We start from the raw sequence: 27,060 nt of genomic DNA, 5'->3' as shown, positions 1-27,060 counted from the left end.
CTGCTCACCTATATACATGGCTTCAGAACAAGAAAAAACAAAAACAAAAAACCAAATCAGAAAAAGAGATATAGACACAGCACGATCATTTTCTTCACAACATAAGCTTCTCGCCATTAAAAACCTGAACTGTAGTTTTTACTATAATCATACATATATGATTGTAGAAATATATTGAATGAAACATATTCACACACAATTTTTCAATTTATATAAGCAAAATGAGAGTCCCAAAGTAACTCAGATAAATTGTAATATTTTATTTGTAGAATACAGAGAAAAAGCTGGAAGAAAAAAAACTCTATAAACAAAATGATTCTAAAAAATTTTTGAAGTTCTTTTATTAAAGGTTGGCAGAAATTAGAAGCCACAATTTTGTGGCTACTTTTCCTGTGTGTTTAAAACAAAAGTCTAAAGAGAAAATGCCACATAAAATAAGCCTTAGAAATTATTCCACGCAAATATGAAATGACAAAAATGTGACCGTGGAAGTACATATTTCAAGTTCTTGAGTTGAGATGTAGCATGATTTTTAAGGCTTTGACAAAGAGCACTTGCAGTAAAGGAAATTATTTTGAGGCAAACAAGAAAAACATTATTATTACAAGTATTTCTTATGAGGTGGCAGCAGGGCCCATTTTACATAGGCTAGAATGGAATAAAAAACCACCTCCCCCAAAACAGGTAGCATACATTATTATTTATCATTTTTGAACGTCCCAAAATATGCAGAGTGCCTCACTAATAAGAGATTCCCTGCAAAAATGAACCCCCACCGATAAGGTTTTTAATTTTATGTTGTCATTACTTAGGTATTGTCATATGTGATTTTTAAATGACCAAGATTGGGATGTATTACTTTTTATTTTTTTTTCAATTTACATTATTTTTTTAATAAGGACTTTTATAGGGAAGACTCAAAAATGTAAATAAATCAGGTGACAGGAATGAGGGAGGATGTCGCTAAGTGAAAGCAGTAGTGTATGGGGAATAGATAGGGTAGGTTGATGAATGGGGAGAATGGAGAAAATTCATTTGTAAGGCTAGGGAAAGATTGGATGGAGAGATCAAGGAAGAGAAGAGAAGGATTAGGGTGGAACAGACCAGACAGGTGGGTTAGACAAAGTCATTGTTAATGAAGACTAGAATGCTGAGATGACCAGTTTTCTGCTGAAGTCAAAGCGCGCATATACTCAATCATCCTGTAACAACCAGATTGAGAGGAGCATAAAGAACAAACAACAATTAGACCAAAGGGCAGTGATTCCAGTGTCTGAAGTTAGTGGAAAGCCTGAAAAATATTCTCTCTAAAGGTGACCAATATTGTACTCACATATAATTAGGCTTGAAAGGATTAGATTTTTATTGGTAAATGTCAGTAAATATGGATTTCACTGTAAATACACAGAATATTTCCATTGTTAATAACTTAAATTTACAGATAGGCAAAAACAAAAATGCTGCTTGAGATATTATAAGAGCTTGATTTAAGGATATTTACTTTGTATATTTTGACATGTGATATTGACAATTTGTGTTTTAGCAGTTAGAAGGCTTTAACTTTTTAAATCTCAATATATACTGTCATAAATTGCTTGACTTCCTTGGATTGTCTTACCCCCCATAATTTCCTGCAACTGTGATTACTTAAACTGAGAAATGTGAGAAAAAGTGCTTAAATATAAACATCAATATTATCAGTCAAAATTATTAAAAAAATATTAAAAATTGAATTCTGTCAAGCCTATATATAATGGAATAAGAATCCAGCAGAAAGTCTTGCCATTTCTAATACACTGTCTGTCCTTTGAGCAGGGCCGGCTCCAGCCTGTTTTGCCGCCCCAAGAGGCGAAGAATAATGAAAAAAAAAAGATAAAGCCGCGATCGGCGGCACTTCGGCGGCAGCTCTACCGCACCACTTCATTCTTCGGCGGTAATTCATCCGCGGGTCCTTTGCTCCAAGAGGGACTGAGGGACCTGCTGCCAAATTGCTGCCGAAGACCTGGATGTGCTGCCCCTTCCCATTGGCCGCCCCAAGTACCTGTTTCCTCTACTGGTGCCTGGAGCCAGCCCTGCCTTTGAGTTCTCATGTGCATCACCCTTAAGAGAGAAAACTGAGGCCTGGTCTACACCACACGTTTAAACTGAATTTAGCAGCATTAAACCAATTTAACCCTGCACCCGTCCACACAACAAGGACCTTTACATTGATATAAAGGGCTCTTTAAACCGGTTTCTGTACTCCTCCCCGACGAGAGGAGTAGCGCTGAAATCGGTATTGTCATGTTGGATTAGGGTTTGTGTGACCACAAATCGATGGTATTGGCCTCTGGGCGGTATCCCACAGTGCACCACTGTGATTGCTCTGGAAAGCAATCTGAACTCGGATGCCACTGGCCAGGTAGACAGGAAAAGCCCCGTGAACTTTTGAATTTCATTCCTGTTTGGTCAGCGTGATCTCTGATTAGCACGGGTGGTGATGGCAGTCCCAAATCCAAAGAGCTCCAGCAATGGACCATACGGAGATACTGGATCTGACTCGCTGTATGGGGAGACAAATCTTTCTAACCAGAGGCTCGTTACAAGAAGACGAAATGCCAAGCATTTAAAAAAATCTTCAGGCTATGATACAGAGTCCACAGCACAGTGCTGTGCTGAAGCGTTAACGGAAACCCAAAAGGAATCAAAATGGACGCTCATGGAGGGAGAGGACTAGGGGTACCGAGGACTTCAGCTATCCCACAGTCCCCGCAGTCTCTGAAAAGCATTTGCTTCTTGGCTGAGCTCCAGTGCCTGTAGGGTAAACACATTGTCCGGGATGGTTCAGGGTATATCTCGTCAATTTACTCCCCCTCTCCTCCCCATGAAGAAAAGGGAAAAAAATCATTTCTTGACTTTTTTCAATGTCACCGTATGTCTACTGCATGCTGCTGGTAGACGCGGTGCTGCGGCACTGAACAGCAGCATCCTTCCCCTCCCTTCCCTGGTGGCAGACGGTACAGTGCAGAGGACTGGCAGCCGTCCCCGTCATCACTCCGTGAGTGCTCCTGGCTGGCCTCAGGTGAGGTCGGCCGGGGGTGCATAGGTAAAAATAGAATGACTTCCAGTCATTCCGGCAGATGGTACAGAAACGCTGGTAACCGTCTTCATCATAGCAACTGGGGCTGAGCTCCATCAGCCCCCTCCTTTCATGTCTAAAGAAAGATTCTGTACTGCCTGGACTATCATAACAGCGGGATGCTGGCTCCTCTCTCCTGCACCGTTTAATGTCCTGCCTGGACTATCATACAGCTGAAGGCTGCCTCCCCCTCATTTTACTCTCCTAAAAAGTCATGTTTCTTATTCCTGCATTCTTTATTACTCTATACACACAAATGGGGGGACACTGCAACGGTAGCCCAGGAGGGTTGGGGAGGAGAGAAGCAACAGGTGGGTTGTTGCAGGGCATCCCTAGGATGGCATGCAGCTCATCATTTCTGCAGGATCTGACACGGAGCAGCTGTGGCTCTCAGTACACTGGTTCTCTAATACACTGCCCCTATTCTAAGCAGGACTGACTCTATTTTTAGATACAACATAAAGGAGGGATTGACCCAGGGAGTCATTCCCATTTTTGTCTTTGCGCCCCCGGCTGACCTCAGTGAAGGTCAGCCAGGAGCACCCATGACAGCAGCAGACGGTACAGAATGACTGATAACCGTCTTCTCATCGCCAATTTACAATGGCATAGCAGATGGTACAGAACGACTGATAACCGTCTCTGCTATCTTGAAAAGGCAAATGAATGCTGCTGTGTAGCACTGCAGTACCGCCTCTGTCAGCGGCATCCAGTACACATGGTGATAGTGACAAAAGGCAAAATGGGCTCCATGGTTGCCATGCTATGGCGTCTGCCAGGGAAATCCAGGGGAAAAGGGCGCGAAATGATTGTATGCCGTTGCTTTCATGGAGGAAGGAATGAGTGACGACATTTACCCAGAATCACCCGCGACACTGTTTTTGCACCATTATTCATTGGAATCTCAACCCAGAATTCCAATGAGTGGGGGAGACTGCGGGAACTATGGGATAGCTACAGGATAGCTACCCACAGTGCAACATTCCAGAAATCGACGCTAGCCTCGGTACATGGACGCACACCACTGAATTAATGTGCTTAGTGTGGCCACGTGCACTCGATTTATACAATCTGTTTTACAAAACCGGTTTATATAAAATCGGAATAATCCCGTAGTGTAGACATACCCTGAAGCTCTCTTTCAGACAGCAGCTATCAGGCCAGGTCACAGAAGGAGAGGTTGTCTGTCAGATAACCATAGACTACACTATTTAAGACTTCATGGATAACTATTTAGATGCACATAGATTTTCATGTATCAGAGGGGTAGCTGTGTTAGCCTAGACCTGTAAAAGCAGCAAAGAGTCCATCCGATGAAGTGGGTATTCATTCACAAAAGCTCATGCTCCAATACGTCTGTTAGAGTATAAGGTGCCATAGGATTTTTTGCTGCTTTTATGGATTTACATGTAGAAGTTAACTGGCAGCCAATGTGCATTATGGAGCACAGACATGTACACTTAGTGAAGCTTCTGAGATGAGCACCAAGAGTAGCCCCAAATAGGGTCTGTTGCAGAATTCTAGTTTTGAGTTAGCAAAGGCCGGGGCACTCATGATGAAGTCATCATCTGTCAACAAGCAGTGCAATCCTAAATTCCTTTGGTCAGCAAAAGATGAAGGAAGGTGTTTATCAGCTGCTATACTGAATCCATATGCTATTTTATTTTATTTTTGAATTTAAGCAACTGTAATGGGAGCTTTTAACGATATGCCAGTTTGCTTTAAAGTATGAGAAATATTTGGAAGGTGAGGCTATTGATTGTGCATGTATTTGGGACAATGTTGCCTACACCCGCATTAAGCCCCTGCATTCAATTATTTAACTGATTCAGAATTTAGGTTACATGATACTTAGCATTCTGTAGCTTTGGTCTATGAAGAAAAAAAATTACTTGTTCTAGCCAAAAATAGGTGCATCTGAGCTTGGATTCCAGTTAATTATATTGAAAGAGGGGATAAGGGTTTTTGCTTACTTCTTCCAGCTGGATATGAGACATGCTGTAAAGACTGGATTATTCTGACTCTCAAGGCAGATGTGAAATGCTTGCCTCATTAATTGCCGGGGAGATAAAACCTCATGTTTCATATTTTAACTCAATCTCTATCAGGGATTAGGAGCCATAATGAGACCAATTACTCCACATTTGCCAACCGTGAGGCATCTTGCACCTTTTTCTGAAGTACATGGTGCTGGCTATCAGATACAAAACTAGATGGACCATGGGTCTGACTTAGTATGACAATTCCTATCTTTCTACATCTTTCTTTTGTAAGTTTAAATTGTTGAACAATCATCTTTCTCTCTCCTTTCTATATTTCCCTCCTTAATACTTCTTTTTCTTCCTTCTTTGCTCTTTTCACTTGGTTCATGGATTTTAATGCAATGCATTTTTTAGTCTCTTCCCATATAATACTCAAATCCTGACAGTTATCTTCCCTTACCCCTGAATATAATCTTTCATATAAATTAAAAGTTCACTTACCAGATTCCATATCTGACACTAGAGAAGTCACAACCTCTCTGTGCCTCACTTTATGTTCTATATCTGGTATGATTTTTATCCACAGAGAACACAAAGAAAAATAGTAACTTAAAAGCCTTAATTTTTAAGAGTGGACTTTGATCTATGGCAGGCAGTTTTCATTCAAAGTCCTTTTAGAAACACCATTTGTAGTTGCAAAAATACTTGCATGTTTATTTAATGTATATTTTATTTCAAAGGATGTTAACACTTTTTAAAAAAATCTCTGTCCAGTTAAGTCAAACACATTACAAAGAAATTACAAATGAAATGTGATATTTTATCATTTATCTTCATTTTCTACATTAAAAATAAAAAAAGCTACTGTGCTTGCAATGCAAATCCATTAGTGATTTTGAAATAATGCCTGTCCTATACAGAGGGTGTTTAAATAGAAAGCATATCCTCTCAAAAGCAAAAATTATTTCAGCAAGATTTAACCATAAATGACCATAATGAGATAAGCAGATCAGATTGATTATGAGGCAGACACATACAAATCTTAAAAGGCAACAGAGCAACCTTTAAGATTCCAAGGAGGCTAATGGAAGAGTTACCAAAACACACCAAATGTACATTTCCTTCCTCACTAGCCAATTCCAAAGTGATGATCCAAGCAAATACACAAGGGTGTCAAGATAAACAACCTGTTTAGCATTACTCAGTGCAAACAGATGTACGCTGTCAACTGTGCTAATAAACTTTTGGGACGGTTTCTTGATACACACTGTGTATTAGTCACATTAATTGTAATAGGCTACTTTGAATTGTTTATTTCTAAATGAACTATTGCAAAAAAGAAAGTATGTGTGTAATGTAAGAACAAATGTTATTTGAAAACCCTAAAATTACAAACTGTTGGATGTACATTGTGCTTCACACTCCAAATCTTGGCCATAGAAATGGAAACCATTAGCAAAACATTAGAACAAAGCTGGAAACTGCTGATTATTAGTTTGCCACTGTCTTCAGTTTTAATGCAGTATTTGGCTCAGAAAGTTCTTAAAAAATCCCCAATATAAGCTAAAATATTTATAAAGCTGAATGCCTCTCACTTAATGCCTATTGGGCAATAGTCTTTTAAACCTCCACAGACACTGTAAATCTGTCAGGAGAATCATTGCCTATAAACAAACTTTCACGTAAAGAGTACTGCAATGTCAATTGGGCAGGAGCTGGTATTTTTTAAGCATCATTTTTAAAGTAAATGCAAAACCAGAAATAGTTCCGTGTTGATAACACTGAATAGCTGAACATTTACTTACCAGGACCACCAGTAGCACTTATGGGAATCAGCCTGACAGTGAACCCAAGTATTAACACCATGGATTCCTGTAAACCTGTCACTGATAATATCCCTCTTGAGTTATGTCACAGTGAAAACTGCTAACAGCCACCACTGTTTGTATATCCCAGTGTCTGCTCAGAACCTGGTAGGTTATATTATCATGGGATTGTTAAAGACGTGCTGCTTTCTTTTTCGCATTATAAGGCAGGCTTATTTTAGGCAGGAAAATTACCGTTCTCTTTGGTCATCTTCCCTGGACTGACTTTTAGAATCACCCATTCTTTTATACCAAGGAGCCTTTAAGTTATTTCCTAAAAGCCAAATTTAGCAAAACAAAACTAAAAGGACCCACTTTTGTACCATAAGGTCCATGTCTCTGTGAGGACTAGAATGGTGATTGACAGACTTTAGCTGCATTTTCCTTTAATCTGATATCAGAATATTAATAATGATGTTAAATTACTTTGATTTTGTATAAATGCTTTATAACTTCCTCAAGGTGAAGTTTGTTACCCTTATCTTGCATGTAAATAACTTGTCAAATAACTTCAATATTAAGTCGGGGGTGGGAAGTCTGAATGAAGATGCATTCAGTTGCAGCTTTGGGTTACACTATTTATTTTCCACTATTTGCTTCTACAATATGTATCTATATATATTTATAATGCACCATTCTCTACTAGTATCTGGGTACCAACCGGAGGAACTGTTTTGTTGCAGTCCTGGTAGATCTTTGCTCTCTGCTCCACTGGTAGGATTGTAAATAGTCTTCTTTCTAAGGAGGAGGTATAAGTGAGATGCAGGGATATTGCGAAGATAAAGAAGTGTTTACCAGCCAGTCTGTTGCTATATCAATTGAGGAAAGACTTAAGAAATGAGTCTTGCACTGTACTCTAAAGGAAGCAAGACTTTGGCAGACTGTGAATGGGCATCATGAATTACTGCTAGATTATGTTCCAGCATAATTGTAGAGATGGATTTTCTTTGCATTTGCATCAGCAATCAATAAACATGTAAACTAATGCAACATACACAGGGACAGCCCATGGCTCAATTCTTAATACTAGGCAGACCGAGGTCTGAACATTCCAAGGAGCCCATATGCTCAGCCACTGGATGAAGAAAGAGACAGAGCTAGTAACCTTATCTGACTGACTGCAGGGCACTTTAACTAAACAGAAGGAAATGCAGCCAGCCCTTCTCAACTGGAAAGTAGAGAAGAGTCACTTGAGACACAGAGACTTTGAGAATTTATATGGGAGGGTCCACAGTTGAAGGCAACAGATGTTGGGGCTATGAACAGAACCTCTCAGGAGCCCATAAACATTGGTGTCTTATATGAAGGGCAGTTTAAAGGGAAAAAAGAATAAACACACCTCAAGTTAAATTTGCCATTCACATTTGGGATGTCTTACCTATAAATGATTTACAAGGCTTTGATGAGAACAATGAGACTGTACAAAGTTGTTCTCTATTAGTAGAAGATCTATGCTCTTATGCACAATTATTTTCTTTACTATTGGACCCTTAACTTGCTTTCATGGACCACTCAATGGGGAAAGTACTTGACTATTAGCCACCAAACAAAATCCTAAATAGACAGAGTCTTGTCTGCTACAGAGCATTTTCCCCATGCGATTCTTCAACAATCACCATTTGAGGTGCTCAAGATGTTAGTTCCCAGAGGGATGGCTAGCGTCAGTGGCAGTTCTTGATGAGAGATCTTGGCCTATGGATAGTGCCTTGGTTGGCAGAAATTGGATTTGGTGACTTCGAGAATACTCTATAACAGTGTTTCTCAAACTGGGGTCCACAGACCTCCAGGGTGTTTGTAGGCACCGCTGACCAGCTGGGGAACAGCTGTTCAGTGGTGTGCAAAAGGCGCTGGGAGGTAGGGAGAGGAGCGGGGATGGGGTGCACTTGGGGGAGGAGTCATAAAGAGATGCAGTGGGGTGGAGCTTTGGGGGAAGGGGTGGAGTCGAGGTGAGGCTTGGGGATGAGCAGGGGGCTTAGGGGTCTGCAAAAAATTTTAAATCAAAATGGGGGTCCTCAGATTGCTAAAGTTGTGACCTTGTGAAGAAGGTGAATCCGGGGAACTACAGTCCGCTCAGCCTCACCTCAGTCCCTGGAAAAATCATGGAGCATGTCCTCAAGGAATCCATTTTGAAATACTTGGAGGAGAGGAAGGTGACCAGGAACAGTCAACATGGATTCACCAAGGCCAAGTCATGCCTGACCAACCTGATTGTCTTCTATGATGAGATAACTGGTTCTGTGAATATGGGGAAAGTGGTGAATGTGATATACCTTGACTTTAGCGAAGCTTTTGATATGGTCTCCCACAGTATTCTTGCCAGCAACTTAAAGAAGTATGGATTGGATGACTGGACTATAAGATGGATAGAAAGCTGGCTAGATCATTGGGCTCAACGGGTAGCGATCAATGGCTCGATGTCTAGTTGGCAGCTGGTATCAAACGGAGTGTCCCAGGAGTCGGTCCTGCGGCTGGTTTTCTGCAACATCTTCATTAATGATCTAGATGATGGGATGGATTGCACCCTCAGCAAGTTCGTGGAAGACACTAAGCTGGGGGGAGAGGTAGGTACACTAGAGGGTAGGGATAGGGTCCAGAGTGATCCAGACAAATTGGAGGATTGGGCCAAAATAAATCTGATGAGGTTCAATAAGGACAAGTGCAGAGTCCTGCAGTTCGGACAGAAGAATCCCATGCACTGCTACAGGCTGGGGACCGGCTGCCTAAACAGCAATTCTGCAGGAAAGGACCTGGGGATTACAGTGGATGAGAAGCTGGATATGAGGCAACAGTGTGCCCTTGTTGCCAAGAAGGCTAACAGCATATTGGGCTGTATTAGTAGGAGCACTGCCAGTAGATTGAAGGAAATTATGCCCCTCTATTCAACACTGGGGAGGCCACATCTGGAGTATTGTGTCCAGTTTTGGGCCTCCCATTACAGAAAGTTTGCGGACAAATTGGAGAGAGTCCAGCAGAGGGCAAAGAAAATAATTAGGGGGCTGGGGCACTTGATGTATGAGCAGAGGCTGACTGAACTGGGCTTAATTAGTCTGCAGAAGAGTGAGGGGGGATTTGTAGCAGCCTTCAACACCTGAAGCGGGGTTCCAAAAAAGATGGAGCTAGATAGGCAGATGACAGAACAAGGAGCAGTGGTCTAGGTTGGATAGTACGAAAAACTATTTCACTGGGAGGGTGGTGAAGCACTGGAAGAGGTTACCTAGAGAGGTGGTGGAATCTCCTTCCTTAGAGGTTTTTAAGGCCCAGCTTGACAAAGCCCTGGTTTATTATATATTCTATTTTGGTTTGTTTTTTAGATTTACAAATGATGGGAACAAGTATCAGAGGGATAGCCGTGTCAGTCTGGATCTGTAAAATGCCACAAAGAGTCCTGTGGCACGTTTAAGACTAACAGATGTATTGGAGCATAAGCTTTCATGGGTGAATACCCACTCCGTCAGATGCATGACGAAGTGGGTATTCACCCACAAAAGCTTATGCTCCAATACATCTGTTAGTCTTAAACATGCCACAGAACTCTTTGTTGCTTTTAACTGATGGGAAGTATTTTAGATTTTATAATGGCTTGTGATTCTCTTGTACGTAATGATGTGTTTAGAGATTAAGTCAGACATTTATTAAATCAAAATAAACTAAAAATAAAAGAATATCTTGTTTTGCTTTAAGAGACAGATAAAGCAAATCAACATCTTGCATCTATAATTGTTGTATTTACTACCTTAAATCCCTCATGATGAGATTGTTTACCAAGCAAAAATCAAACAAAAAAAAAGGTTGCTAGTAAAATTAAATATTTTTCACACCACAGCAACACATCTAAGACTCTGGTTACTGTATTCACTCTAAAACTGTAGTTTAGATTTAGTAAACACCATGACAAACATACCGCAAGGGAAAGAATAGTTCATATAAATGAATTTAATAACTAGGCAAAGCTAAACCCCATCATTTTTCCAGTCAGGTCCCAGTAAGTATAAACTATTAACTTCATTAGGACTTTACACAGGTGCAGGGCTCTGTGCTAGCAGAACCCAATAAATGATCAGAACCTCAGTCTTGTCTGATGTGCTGGAGCAGTACAGGAAATTAGTATTATGGAACTGAATTGTATTGTCTGCCTAACTTACACCACATATAACAACCATGTATAATGAATCAGGTACAGGAGGTCTCAGAAAAAATCTGAATAAGGTGTGTTTGTGGATTGTGACAGCATATGTGAAAAAAGTTGATCTTCAATTTATTTCTGTAGTGTGGGATCTCTGGCCTCCTGCATAATACCAGTAATTCTTCCATCAAACCCATAACTTCTGGTTGAGCTAAAACACAGATCTTTTAGAAAGACATACATTCCTGATTTTAAAAGACTTCAAGTCATAAAACATCAACCACATCCAGTGGTAAGTTATTCTAATGATTAATTACCATCACCTTTAAAAGTCTGAACCTTATTTCTAGTCTATATTTGTCTAGCTTCAGCTTCTAGCCATGCTTAGCCCACAATACAATACACAGCCTCACTTACTGCTTACCCATGCCTTATTCACTTCACTCTATCCAAACTCTAAAGATGTTGAGTCTCCTATGTATTAAAGTGAAAATTCATTCAACTATCTTCTGCAGACATGCGGAAATCTAATGGAATACAGAGAGATCATCCATTAATGAAAATTTCCAGTCATTGTATGTTTGCACACATGCATAGCACCACTGGAACGCTAGCAGACTTATAGTTTTATTGTACAGCAAAACACAGTGTGCATGCACAAAGTTTATTTTTAAACCCCTATCTTGTACCTGCCAAATAAAAAAATGTTGTTTGCAGTGTTGTTGTAGCAAGGCTGGTCCCAGGATATTAGAGAGAAGAGGTGGGTGAAGTAATATCTTTTATTGGACCAAGTTTTATGGGGGAAAAGCAAGCATTCAAGTTACAACTGTTTTTAACTGGACTGCTGAAAGGCACATCTATGACCTAGTTTCTGTCACCTCCTGCTGACGCTTGAAAACTATTCCCATAAAGGTCACAAGCTTCTTTTTTTTAAAATCAGAAAATACTGACACTTTTTACTCTTGAAAACAAAATCTTTCCTGCTCTAACTTTCCTCCAACATTGGCTTGCAGATTAAAAATGTAAATGTTTGGCAAAATAATAAGCATCTGAAAATGACCCTTTACAGTGAAAACAGTAGGGAAATCTTACCTACAGGTGTATCAGGGTGTTCTACTCACAACATCTGAATAACCACCACATACATACAAGTGTTTTTGTTTCTCACAATCTATCCTGTATCTGCTTCTCAAAACTTTAATTGTAAACTATTTTAATTAATAAGAAGAAATTATTTGATCTGACTCTGCCTGGAAAAGAACAATATAGCATATTTACTGATTCTGGATAAAATGTTCATAAATGTCTAAGTGACTTAGGGTCCTAAGACTCACTTCCAAAAGTGACTTAGGCACTTGAATTTCAATGAGACTTAAAAGCAGCAGAGAATCCTGTGGCACCTTATAGACTAACAGATGTTTTGGAGCGTGAGCTTTCGTGGGTGAATACCCACTTCGTCAGACGCAGGTAGTGGAAATTTCCAGGGGCAGGTATATATATGCTAGCAAGCAAGCTAGAGATAACGAGGTTAGTTCAATCAGGGAGGATGAGGCCCTGTTCTAGCAGTTGAGGTGTGAAAACCAAGGGAGGAGAAACTGGTTCTGTAGTTGGCAAGCCATTCACAGTCTTTGTTCAATCCTGAGCTGATGGTGTCAAATTTGCAGATGAACTGAAGCTCAGCAGTTTCTCTTTGAAGTCTGGTCCTGAAGTTTTTTTGCTGCAGGATGGCCACCTTAAGGTCTGCTATAGTGTGGCCAGGGAGGTTGAAGTCCATCTACACCAGACCTTGAGGTGTGATTCTCAGCTGAGGTAGCTATACATGCTAGAGCTAGCACACTAAAAGTAGCAATGTAGCCACAGGGGCATGGGTGGCAGGATGGACTAACCATGAAGTACATACGGCGTTGGATAAGACTTAAGTCAGGGTGGCTAGCCCATTCTACCACCTACACAGCTGCAGCTATGCTACTATTTTTAGTATGCTAATTCCATCAAAGTTAGCACGTGTACATCTATGAGAGCTGGAAATTACACTTCCAGTTCTGGTATAGATGTACCCACTGGCTTCTAAGTGCCCAAATCACTTTTAAAAATGGAATTTAGACTCCTAAATCACTTGTGTCCTTTTGAAAATTGTATCCATTGTTAACAAATAACAGTCATCTTCCACTCAACCATTTATTGGCACATATTAAGTAAATTATTCAGAGAACTACTAAGGAGTATTTAGAAAGAAAGTCGGCATTCAAAATTGTTAGACGTTAGAACCAAAAAATGCAGAGTCTTAGCCAATATTCCTTTTGTTAAATTAACCAATTCCCAATAAAAGTCACTGGCTCCTTACCTTCTTCTAGGTATAATTCAAGGTGTGGATAGTAATTTCAGAGTCTTGACCTTAGCTACTCAAAAAAAAAAAAAATCACATCATCCCTTCTTTAAATTAGAATTTCTGGTGGCAGGGCATTGTCATTGGAGGGACTTCAACTGTGAAATTCACATCCCCATTTGATCAAAAAAAGCTCAAGGCTGATGAGCTTTGTACCATGAGGTAATGCTCATATATGTACTCAAACATTAGCCCAAGGATTAATGGTGGGGTAATTATTTTAGAGATTACCATGGGGCTGAGTCTCTTCAGATTTTGTTTAATATCAGCTAGCTAATTTTCTTTTACTTTTAATAGTTTATTGACACACACCCATGCACAGTGGGCTGAGTTCATTTCTTTAAAAACAAAACCAAAAAACAGTCCATGGTTGAGTATGAGATTTTGATAAGAACATACTCTATTGCATTTGCCTAGGCAGTCACTAAAGTACCAAAATGGAGCTAATTACTCTGTAAAATGTTCTGTGATATCTTGAGTAAGAAAAGCACGACATAAAGAATTATATTTCTATATACAATTGATAATACAGGACAAAGGCCAATCTTCTGGACAAATATTTCCTTTTGTTTTGGCTCTTACTCATTACTCTTTTTAGTCAAATACCTGAATGCTTGTCTTTCACTATGCCTCATAATCACAATAAAAAAGTCTCTACTCGACATAATGCATTTTATCTAATGCATAAAATGTTCTCTATACATGTATATTAGATCTTAGAAAATAAAGAAATATATATATATATATACAATTAATACTGAATATTTCTGTTTCGAGAATAGCTCATGAACAGTTGCCAATTTCTTGAATTTATTCACCAAATCATTCTGAAAAATTAAATTTTAAAATTTTAAATTAAATTAAATTTTAATTAATTTAATTAATTTAATTAATTAAAATTTAATTAAATTTTAAAATTGAAATTAAAATAAAATTCTTAGTTTGTGAATATTTTGCTGAAAATATTTTATAACTGGGCTGATTTAATGTGATATGTTTCTATTTTGTCACTGAATGAGTGTAACTGAGCCTGAAGTGTGCACATTTGTAATGATTAATTTGAAGTTAATTTTCTGTGAATAGTGACTGATGTGATATACTCTCATAAAACTTTGCTGTTTCAGTAGACATTCCTATTAGTAAACCTGTTTGCTTACAATATCTGGAAAACACAAATATGGTGCAAACATAGCCAAATCCTTTTATTTTAAAATTTGAACAAATACCGGTGGAAAATGTTTTGCAGTTTCTGCCCAGCAATAATTATAGAAGCAGTGACTGCAATAGTTAAGGCTGAATAAGCATTTGCATTCTAACCTATATTTCAAGACATGTCTAACTTCTGGAACCTGTCATCTTTCAAACTGAAATGTTTCAGTCTTAGTCTCCATCCAAAAAGTGAATATTTTTGGAAAATGTGAGCCAAACAGTTCAGCTATTATGTATCAAGTGTAAAGAGACAAAAGAAGTCCATTTCCCCTGTTAAAAAAACAAACAAAAAAATATTGCAACCTTCTGCAAGAACAGCTCTAACACCAAAATACATGGGGGTAGAAAATTAAAGTATAGCATGAGAGAAAATGTCTTTGAATATTCTGGAGAAAACTGGTTTTAATATGGTCATACTCCTATGAACCACTGAAAACAGTACTCTGCAAACACGAAATATGCTTTGGAAAGAGTTTTCTAAAATAAACACATAGTATCACATGGTCTTGCAAAATTTAAGAAGAAATAAAGCAATGCATCTCATGATCACCCTTCCCTGCCTGTACTGCAAAATATAATGGGGTTAAGGGAAATGAGTTTTGCTTTCAGATCTGAACATGGTGAAGTTAGTGGACCAACTTATCACTTGTGGAAGTGAGTTCTATTATCCACGTTCAGTCTGCAGGGTTGCAATTTATCAGACTTTAAAGTCACGACATTTTAATGCACAGAAAATCCTTTTCCAGAAGTGAACTGTGTCCATATTGGGTCTAACACAAGGGCAGTTTTTTGGGGGGAATTTCACCATTTTTCCCTCAGCACCCTCCAGACCCAAAACTGCATATGAGCTAATATGCTCTCAACTGGGGGAACATTAAGACCTATGTGGACTTGGGGAAGAAGGAAATTCCAGGTAGGAACAAGCCCAGGGAACCAAAGAAACTGAAGCTAGCAGGAGGAGACATAAGAGCAGCCTCAGAATGTTTATATAGAGGAGACAGGCAGGGCAGACATGGATGATGTTATTAGAGTGTTTTCATGGAATCACAGAAACACACATCTCTATCAGACTTCCTGGCACCTTTCCTCACAGCAGTGGCATTGAACTTTAAGGATACATTTCAAATGTTCACTTGACTGTAAAAGCCAGTGGCAAAAAATCTCGTTAACTTTTACCTAAGAAGACAAAGGAACCAAGAACTTCAGACTTTGGGGGAGATCTTGACCAATGTGGTGGTCAGCCATCTTGCTGGAAGGTGGTAAGAGTCTTACCTTGAACCAAGACTATAGTTTTGTTATGTCTTAGTCACTAGAAAGTGTTTCTTCCCCATTTTTATTTGTTTATAACTATTTCTGACTTTATCCCTTACACCTGAACTCACTTAAAATCTCTCTCTTTCTGATTAACTAAACTTGTTTTACTTTTATTCTAAATCAATTCAGAGCTGTTTGACTGTAAGTGATTATTAACTCCATTCAAAGCAACAAGCTGATATGCTTTTGTCTCTTTAAAAGGGCAATAGACTTTATTACGTCTCTCAATGGTCCAGGAGAGGGCTGGACATTTCAGGGCAGTCAGTTTTGGGACAGGAGGTGTGTTGGGGGTCACTTGGGTAGTAGTAATCATGGCTGGTGGAGAGCACAGTGTGGCTGAGTTGTAACAAGCAGGCTGCTGGATTCAGAGTTTCTGAACTAGGGCAGCTCTACACCCACCCCCACCTTGTATGCTGGCTTCGAGCATCCAGACAGGGAGCTACAGGAACAGAACGTTTTAAGGCACTCAGAGTTACAGGACAAGTGGTGACACAACCTCCCGCTGGTCTGAATTGAATCCCAAAATGTTACAGCATGTCATATCTCTTTCCTCTACCCTTTGTCTGTCTTGACTTTGTAGTTGAGCCTCTCATCTCAGGAGTGCATCCAAATGTTAGGATGCAGTGTCAGAGCAGTTCTTTCACTCCAGCAGTACCTTTATCTGTCCACAATGACCTGCTGTTTCCATGGCCCAGTCCTCTGGCCAGGACACTTCTCAATTTGTTCCCTTTCTAGGATTAATAGAAAAGCCCCAAAATAAAAAAGCTCAACATCTAATGGCCTCTAAGCCTGTCCCTCAGCTTCTGTTTGGAACTCACAGTTCTTGGCCTTTTTTACTCTTGATGTCTGTACTTCCCCTCTTGTTCTGAGGGAGAGTTGGGGGAACCCACAGGTCCACCCTCTCCTCTGGGTCTCAGTCCAGGGACCCTGTTTAAGGACTCTTCCTTCAATACCTCCACTATTTCCCTGGAATGCTCCTACCTTCCCCCTGCTTGTCAGCGGCTCCTCCACATCTGCAGCTCTGCTAGCCCCACCTTGGATTTGTGGCTTCTGACAGATTCTTCTTATTCAGATATTAAGTAGTGTCCTTGAAGCCACTTCCAGCCCTTCTCTGCAGCAGCTAGGCAGTATTGTGAGCAATCCCTCTGTCTCTTGCCTTAAGCCAGTCACAGTAGTGCCCTCCTCCAGACAGGATCCTGCCCCCAGACCTCTTTCTGGGGCTGGGGTTGTATTTCAGGCAGTTCCTCTGCCTCCAGCATTAGAACAGACAGTAACTCCCACTTCAGACAGGAGTTTCCTGCTCAGCCCTCATCAATGGAGCTAGGGTAGTAGTTTAGGCTAGCTGCAGGGCTTTAGCCAGCTTTACTTTCAGCTGAACACCCTTTCTCAATTAGTCCTCCAGTTTGGAGGCAGTGTCTCCTGATGACATCTGCCTTGCTATGAGAGAGAATGGAGAGGGGTAACTAGTGGTGTTTCCCCAAGGGTCAGTCCTAGGACCAATCCTATTCAATTTATTTATAAATAATCTGGAGAAAGGGGTAAAAAGTGAGGTGGCAAAGTTTGCAGATGATACTAAACTGCTCAAGATAGTTAAGACCAAAGCAGAACTGTAAAAGAACTTCAAAGATCTCATGTGAAAAACCAAGTGAATGAGCAACAAAATGGCAAATGAAATTTAATTGTGGATAAATGTAAGTAATGGGCACATTGGGAAAAAATACCCCAACTATACATTACAAAACCATGATAGAGGGTTATTTAGCTATAACTAATCAGGAACAAAGATCTGGGAGTCATCGGTGGATAGTTCTCTGAAGACATCCATGCAGGGTGCGCAGCCAGTCAAAAAAGCAAACAGGATGTTAGGAATATTAAAAAAGGGATAGAGAATCAGACAGAGAATAACTTATTGGCCCTTATATAAATCCATGGTACGCGCCACATCTTTACTACTGCATACAGCCTGTGGACTCCTCATCTCAAAAAAAGATATACTGGCATTAGAATAGGTTCAGAAAGGGCAACTAAAATGATTAGGGGTTTTGGAATGGGTCCCATATGAGGAGAGATTAAAAGAGGCTAGAACTTTTTCAGCTTGGAAAAAGAGGAGACTAAAGGGGGGAATATGATAGATGTATAAAAATCATGAGTGGTAATGGAGAAAGTGAATAAGAAAAGTTATTTACTTGTTCCATAAGAAATAGGGGAACCACCAAATGAATTTAATGGGCACTAGGTTTAAACAAATAAAAGTGGTCTTCTTCACACAGCGATCATCAACTTGTGGAACTCCTTGGCCTGAAGCGAGGTTGGTGAAGGCTAGGACTAAACAAGTTTTAAAGGGAACTAGATAAATTTTCATGGAGGTTTAAGTCCATTATGGCCTATTAGCCAGATGGGTAATAAGGAATGGTGTCCCTAGACTCTGTTTGTCTGAGGGTGGAGATGGATGGCAACAGAGAGATCACTTGATCATTACCTGTTAGGTTCACTCTTTCTGGGGCACCTGGCATTGGCCACTGTCAGTAGACAGGATACTGGGCTAGATGGACCTTTGGTCTGACCCAATATGGCCATTCTTATGTTCTTAGAGAAGGCAGTATATATGCTAGTCTTCTTTTCCCAGCTCATTTCCAACTGCTTGGGTGAGAGGGAAGACTTGCCCCACCTGCCTTTCAAGGGCCTTAAAGAAACAATGACTGCCTTTCTTGCAAGCACTACTTATTCCCAGGACTGTTTCCTCTTCACCAATACCTCTTATTGCCTAGGCCTTTGAATAAATAAACAAACAAAAACTTCCAAAATTTTGAAGTCCCATGCCATGTGACTGGGGGTGGGCTGACCAGTAAGCACTGCTACTCTTAAGGGCTTACTCCCCTGTCACAGCTTTTTTCTACTTGCTAAGTGTCTAACATAATGGAGCTCTGCTTTTAGTCAGTCCCTAGGTACTACCATAGTGAATATAATAAATATTAAACAACATATTTATTAGGAGAAGGGGCTGACATGTAGAATAAGTCATGGTGGAGAGGGATTAGTGGGTAAGGGACAGACTACCACAGGTGAATCATACATATATCATATGACTGAGTGATTAACATATAGATACTACTACTTACCCAGAGCACACTTTTGCACAAAATAAACAGATACATAAATAAATTTGGAGCCCAGGCTTCACCAATCCTCTAACTTTGCATCTGCTTTGAGGGGAAATGTATTGCCACTTAGTCATATATGTACTTGACTGAGCTTGTAATGTAAACATTTAAACTATTTCAGTTGCAGCCATAATTTGCTAGCATAGAAATGGTGGCCAGCATCTTCATATCTAACTACATAGGCACATAAGAAAAGGTGGAATTTACAAAAGCAACTGACAGTCGCAGGAGCACAAATCCTGTGGCCTTTCAATGGGACATATGCTTCTGACTCACACAGGCACTTTTGTGAATCCTACCCACGTACAATAAGAGTGGGATGTCAAAGGTGCTCAGTGTTGGCTCATCTCTTCTCCCACAGTAGACAACTCAACAAGACAATCCCCCATACACACACACCAGTGTTTATCTGCAGTCATAAAAAAGCAAAGTGCTAGGAAAGGGATGGTGAATAACACAAAAAATTGTATAATACCTTTATGTAAATCAATGGTACTGTGTGCAGTACTGGTCACGTCATTTCAAAAATAATATTGCAGAACAAGAAGGGGCAACAAAAGACACCAAGGGCACAGAAAACCTCTCATATAAATAGAAATTGAAAATATTGGGATTGTTTATCCTAAACAGGAGATGAATGAGAGGGAACATGTAAAATAATGCCTGATATAGAAAAATGGATCAGGTACATCAGCGTTCAACTCAAAAGAATTAAGGGTTTTATACATTCATACATAACCACTGAAATGAAACTACCTTTTTGGGAGCAGTAACCAAACAGCATACTGCAAAATGATAAGAAAGGAATATTTTGGGGGGTGAAGGGAATAGAGAAGGAAATTTTTGCCACAGACCAAGCAAAAGGAGTAATACAGTTTTTAAAACCCATGCAGAGCAAAGGGAAACTTTGTTTTTAAGAGAACAGTGTTAACTTAAAAATCCCATCTTATAAAATTAATATATTTGCTTATGTTACTAGAAATACTTCAAATTACTGAGAATGAAAGAACTATAAAAACCTTAGTTGAAATCCTGGCAACACAGAAGTCAATGGGAGACAGGATTTCACCTCTTATTTATATTTCACTAGTTATACTGTGTACTTTCTGTATTTCTCTCAGCCTGAAAAATGATATTCAGTTAAATCTATTTAATTTCTGTGTATAATCTTTTTAACTTTAAAGTTCTCAGGGCTCTGCAAAGTGTATTAGAAATTGTTTTGACTCAAAGTTTGTAAAAAAAGTAATTGAAAGATTTCTATTTGTTTCGCGAAAGCTTGTTTGTTTGGTTTTTTAAAATATTTTTGAGCCAATTTTTAGTTGAAACTGTCCCTTTAAAGATATCTGTCCATTAAATTGCATGGAACTCAATCTGTTTGCCTCAAAAGGATGAAAGGCTGCATGGCCCCTGTCTGGATTTGAACTCTTGGTTCCATAGAGTCTAGGTATTTCAAACCCAAGGCTTAGACCACTAAGACATCCCTCTCTGGTATGACAACTCAATCCTTCCTATTTTAACATCTATGATATACAGATAAATGAATGCCTTGAAAAAGTAGTCAGCAAATAATTTGTGTAATAGTAACAATCTACCTTCATTAAAGAAACAAGCATTTACCTTGAACGTGTTATTTCAGATACACTGGGTGGTATTTAAATTTACTGTGGCTTTTTGTCTTCATTTTTGTGCTATCGTATTGTCTGAGAAAACAAGTTTGTGAAAAATAACACTAACGCTGCACAGAGCAGTAGTTTTTCCCCTAGTAGCACATGAGAAACCCCCCTGTTTATTGCCCTTGTCTCATCACACTTCCATGGAGGTTTGCTTTGACTGGACACGCAAGCTACCTTTGCCAACCAAACCATAAAATAAATCTAATGTACCCTATAATACAGGCAACTGCAGTTAATATTGTTCAAATTATTTACATCTGAAGGGCCGCGCCTGTCTGGATGGCTGGGCCTGACGCTTCTCTGGACTTGGTTTCTGCTAATCACATCTGTTTCAGTTTTAGACTTTCACTGGTAATCTGGCAGCAGCCACAACTTTTTAACAGCTACAATAAACTACAGAGACTCATCAAATGTTTGTTGTATGTGTTAAAATTATATCCTCTTCAATTAAAACATCTGATGTGAACTAAACTACAGTGTTATCTAACAAGAGAAATTTGAAAGGGAATGTTTAAAAAAAGGCATATTTATACACATTGCTCCTATTACTACTATTATGCACAATGTTCCTAGTACAACTATTTTTTTGCTTAAATGTAAGAGAAATTCATTAGAGAAATGTATTAGCATTCCTCCAAAAAATTCTGGGTGCCTTTCAAGTGTTAAACACATTGGGACATCAAAAGATTACAAGAATGTTTTTTGTTTGAAAACATTTGCTGTGTGTCATAAAGTCATTACTTTCATCCATTATTTGACTTTGTCAAGTTTCATATATGTTTTTATACAGTAATATAATAAAGGCAAACTCAGCACTATATTTATATTATTTTACTATAAAAGCATCATCATCATCTTCTTCTTCTTCTTCCCTTTCTCCCATCATCTGGGGTCATATAAAAGCTTCTATCTTTCTTTATAATAGTCTGACAAAATATACATCTTTGAAGCACAAAAACAAAAGAGCACAACAAAAATATAAATCTAATAAAAATAGGGAAGCCTGAACTATCATGTTTTTCACTAGCCCTCCTTTTTCTCTCTCTATTTTCTTTGCAATTTAGCACTAAAATCATGTAAATGTCAAAGCCTTACAGCGCAGCCTGTAACGGTGAAATGCACGGCAACAGAACTACATGCTGGTGTAGAAGAACATCAAACACAGATCATGTTTCTGCACAAACTAGCACAAGAGAGGGCAGGCCAAGGGTTTTACAGGGCCAAGAGATGAGAGGAGATAGAGCACTCGCCTATGCCTGGGTTGAATAAACAACAACTGATACCTTCCTACCACTGTTGACCTTTGAAACCCTCCTTAAGGTGGCTATAACCTAATTCAGCCATTTCTAACTGGAAGAATAAATTATTTTGTAATGGTTTTTATTGCCTTATACTGAACAATAGAATACAGTCATCTTGCTCCATTCTGATGCAAAAATTAATGTTTTGTTTGGAAACACCCCCCCAAAAGAAGTTAATGTATTATTTAAATTTAAGCAGAATATTCTGCATATTCTTTTATGTAGAATTCTTTTCTTGAAATCCCATTTTTATACAAAACAGCCTTAGTATTACTTTTCCCTAACAAAAGTGAGAAGCAAAAAATATTCAGTCATCATTTGCTGTGTTTAAGAAAGTCTTACAAAGCATGAGATAAAAATGAAACTGTCTAGGATACTTAGAGAGCAACCGATTTCTATTTTATTTCTAACTCAGTGCTTTGATTGATAGAAGACTTGCCTTTCTGAGAACTTTTTTATAATAAACATTTTTAAATGTTTATTTCATGCCCAAGGGTAAAAAATATTTTGAGCTGAAGCTCTCCCTTTCCCTTTGCTGTGTCTTGGCAAGCAGTGCTTTATTTTTACATTAATAGTATTCAAATTCTTTCTTGTAGCTGTTAACTTGTTTTACAAAGACTGTGGCAAGTATTTATGTTATTGGACTAAGAGGGATCTACAGTTAAACAAAGAATCCTGGAGAAGCCAGAGGAAAATTCCTACATAATTAAAGCAAATTTCCAAGAGATTTCTTTTGGGGCCCTTTGAATTTAAAAGAGATTATAGAAAATTACTTTTTTTGCTGGTTTTGCTTTCATTTTAAAAAAGTCATGATGTACACTTATTTTTATTTTATGTTTGTAATTTGTCCCAGGGTGTAAATACATAGAACAACACTATAAACCTAAAGAATAATAAACAAAACTCAAAGTTCACTTTTTAAATGGCACTCAGTTGTTAGCATAACAATGTAAAAGTTCCCAGTTACCTTCTAGATCTCTCTTCAGTTTTCTTAAGTCTTTTATTAGGTCTTCAAACTTAACTTGGGAAGCTTGGAAGAAATCTTGTGGTTCTGGTAGAGGAAAAATACTCTTGTCTGTTCCTGCATCCTTAAAACAAACAAACAAACAAATTCATGCAACTGTGCCCGGAAAAAAAAAATACTCTTGGCATAGATGCCCTACCCGAGTGTAAAAAATTACTTGCACGAGAGCTTTTTTCCAGTGGAGAAAAAACCCTAAGGTAGACAAGCCCTGAGTCTTCTCAAATTTCACTACTATAATAACAGAAATACTTACTGTCTAGTCCCCCAGTTAATTTCCTGTCCCCAGTTTAAACAGACAAGATTTTTGAGGCACTAACTCCGCTACATTCTGGGCTTTGTCCAAAAATATTTTCCATGAACTGGTCTTGAAAACATTTGTTGGTAAGAGTTGTCAGCTACTGCAGAATGGGGAATTTCCCCACTCCCTTACCCACGCACCATAATTTCTGAAAACCATTGAAAGTAGACGATATTTAGTCTATTCAGTATTATAAATTTTATTTTCCCTGTTGGAACTATTTTATCCAGACAAGAAAAATTAGTAATAAATTCAAGTCTCTCTCTAATCTTTGTCTCTTTGTCAACACAATTTCTCTAAGTAATATACTGATACAGTAGTTAATTCAGCAAATGAATCATTTACCTTGTCGAAGTGTCGTAGGTAATATATGACAACATAATCCACAAGATTAATACCGTTATCCTAGGAAGAAATTAAATATATTAATTAAAAGGTTAAGTTGGGAGTGAAAACAATGTCAAAAGACATAAGATGAAAGTAGTTTTAAATCAGTTTAAAAGGAATATAATCCCACATTATTTATTTATTTATGTGGCCTTTTGAGTAGGATCCACAATGTATTAGTCGCAGTATAGTATAGTATAGTAATCAGGGACCTGATTTTCTCACCACAGGACACCAATAACTTCTACCAATTGGAGTTATTGGGATCCTGCAGTGGCAAAAACTGCCAAGTGTTACAATTCTCTAATAATTCAAGTAATTAGATTAACAAACATTGTAATTGCCCGAAAAATTTCAATAAATTCACACATTTTAAAATTCACAGGTTTTGAAGCTAAATGGGACCTTTAGTTTATTTAGCACCACCTCCTGTATAACACAGGCCATGAAGTGTATAAGCATTCCATACCTTTTATACCAAATATAAAACCATAGAGTATACACATGCTCAGTGCGTTTAATACATAGTGTATGTTGTTTCATGAATATATACTTCTACCATGTTAAAAGATTTTCACTCTACAAAGCCACTACTTTCTCAGTCCTGCATTGCCTGTATCGTTGCGCATGGCAATGTTTTATTTTCGTATGTTACTGAATCAATTTACCCAATTTCAGCTGTGGAAATGGATAAACAGTGCTCAGGTATGGAATCATAAATTACAGGAAATTATTAAACAGCACAAAAGAAAGACAATGTAGTGTACTATACGTGGAATGTCTTTGATGTCTTTTTTTCATTTGTATAAAGTGTATTGATAGCTATCAGGGTAAAGGTTCAGATATGCACAATGCATGACTTCCTGCAAGAGCTATCTGGTGTATATTTGAGTCTGCGGCACATTACATTTTATTAATAATACAGAGCAGCAAAATTCGTAACTAAGAAAGTCACTATTCATACAGGCAAAACAATATATATATACACACACATATATATATATAGCCCTTGTGAAGTAAAACATTAGTTCTACTTTATTCTATATACACTCTTACACCACACTGTGACAGAATATACCCGGGTCCACACCTTACACATTACTGTAATAGTCTTTGTACAAAGTATGCTTTGTGAGATATCATTTGAAAACTCATAATGTGCTGGTTATTATTGACCTGATAAAATGTGTGTGGCAACATTGTATGTTAAGTGGTGAGACTCCACTGTACGGTGTTATTACCACATGTTCCAAACTGAGGTTGGCAAACAGGTCTGTCTCAAACAAAGCAATGTGCTCTCTGCTTAATTTGCATCTAACCAGTAAACAGAGTAACCAAGCTACAAGAGAAATAAAAGAAGCTCCAACATGTGAGGAAAAGCAGCAGGGAACATTCTTTCCTATAGACTCTTTTTCTCCTGAATCTCAGATGGAAATGTTTTTTCAAGAGGAGGACTGACACTAAAAAAAGGAGGGACAAACACCCCATGACATCCCTCTCTTTCTCCCTACCTATCGCATTCATATGCTAGAAGCAACCAAGGAAACATACACTGGACTGGAGAAGGGATTCTGACCTAAGAAGTTTGGTCAGAAAGACTGCTGAGAGCATGTGGTGAGAAAACTTTGCTTTGAATTTAACATAGTTTGTTAAGTTAGGCACCAATTGCATTTTATCTTTATTTTTCTTGTAACCATTTCTGACTTTTATGCCTTATTACTTGTACTCACTTAAAATCTGTCTTTGTAGTTAATAAACTTGTTTTATTGTTTTATCTAATCCAGTGTGTTTAAACTGAAGTGTCTGGGGAGCTCTATTTGGAGTGGTAAGCTATGCGCATATTATTTCTTCTGAAGCAATAACAGACTTCATATAAACTTGTATTGTCCAGAAGAGGGTTGGGCTTTCAACGGACATACATTTCTGGGGGCAGATCTAAGACTGGGAGTGTGTTGGGGTCACGCTGCAGTATAACCAAGGCTGGTAAGAGCCAAGGTGTGGCTGGCTGGCTGGCTGGCTGCAGCACACACAGACATACCTGGGAGTGACTTGCCTGCAGGGGGCTGTTTGTAAGCAGTCCAGACTGGAGGTTACAACAGTAAAGCATTGTAAAGGGCTCCCCAGGTTAGTGTAAGGGTGACACAGCCACTCATTAGTCTGGATTGTAACCTGCTAGGTTACACACACCTATCAGAAGACTGGGTCACAGACACAGAGACAGATTTTAAAGTGTGGGACCACAACTTTATTATCTTTCCAGGCCTCCATGCCACATAATCAATATTCACGGTTGGATATTTTCAGCTTATCACTATAATGAATTCTGTCCCTCTCCCACACAGTGGTGGATTGTTGTATGGTCCAACGGTGCCGGTGCCCAGAGGCCCTGACCAATTGGGGGGCCCTGCAGGAGCACTGGAACTCTAGCCATGATCCTCGCTCCTCCTCTTTCCCCCTCCCCACTCCTCCTCTTCCCCCTGAGGCCCTGCCTCCATGTTAGAGAAGCCTGTGTGGAGGGGGTGAGCAATTCTCACTGCCCCCAGGCAGAGCTGGCTGAGTGCTGCTTGCCCAAGCCCCACACTGAGCTGGCCAGATAAAAGCCCCCCCCCCCGCCCCCGCCCAGCGCAGCACTAGACTGAGGCCCCCTCCTGCCCACCACAGCATTTGACCCAGGAACCCCCCGCCCACCGCCCGGCACAGCACTGGAGTGAGGGGCCCACCTGAGCAGGCTGGAGTGAACCACTCTCCCTCACTCCCTCCCTTCCCCTCCTCTGAGTCCCTTTCCCCCTCCCATCCCCAGCATGGAGCTGTTCTCAGCCCCTTTCCCCTACTCCTCTCCCACGTGGCGCTGAACTCCCCCAAGCCCCTCTCCTCTCTCCGCCCATTGGCCCTCCCCCATGAGTGGCCTGAGCCACTCACCAAAGCCCCTCTCCTGTCCCATGCAGGGCTGTCCTGAGCCCCACCACTCCCCCTTCCACGCGAGTCCTGCCACTCACCCCCCAAGCTTCTTTTCGGCAAAGCTGGGCATTCGTCCCATTTGCTCTTGCCAAATGATCACCAGTCACCAAACGATCATCATCCCAAAAAAGGTGGGATGTATAGGGCCAAAATGGGACATTTAGTCATCCTAAGCCAGGGGTCCCCAAACTTTTTTTTTATTAAAGCCAATTGCAATAGGGAGAGTTATAAAATTCCCACCTCCTCTCCTTGCCAGGCGTG

At 39.4% G+C, this 27,060-nt stretch overlaps 1 protein-coding gene across 3 annotated transcripts in view; it reads right to left on the bottom strand.

Moving 5' to 3' along the window:
• LOC116829382 (formin-like) overlaps positions 1 to 27,060 on the bottom strand; it is a 254,480-nt gene that overhangs the window by 70,169 nt on the left and 157,251 nt on the right. For all 3 annotated transcript variants that reach the window (XM_075065486.1, XM_075065487.1, XM_075065488.1), the window contains 2 exons: positions 23,800 to 23,859; positions 23,100 to 23,220 (listed from right to left, as the gene is read on the bottom strand). In XM_075065486.1, coding sequence (XP_074921587.1) covers positions 23,100 to 23,220; positions 23,800 to 23,859 — 181 coding nt within the window. The remainder of the gene's footprint in view (positions 1 to 23,099; positions 23,221 to 23,799; positions 23,860 to 27,060) is intronic.

Source organism: Chelonoidis abingdonii, chromosome 4, assembly GCF_003597395.2.
Source record: "Chelonoidis abingdonii isolate Lonesome George chromosome 4, CheloAbing_2.0, whole genome shotgun sequence".
NCBI lineage: Eukaryota > Metazoa > Chordata > Testudines > Testudinidae > Chelonoidis > Chelonoidis abingdonii.
The sequence above is the reverse complement of the archived record's forward strand: the minus strand, read 5'-3'. Positions and strand labels throughout refer to the sequence as shown.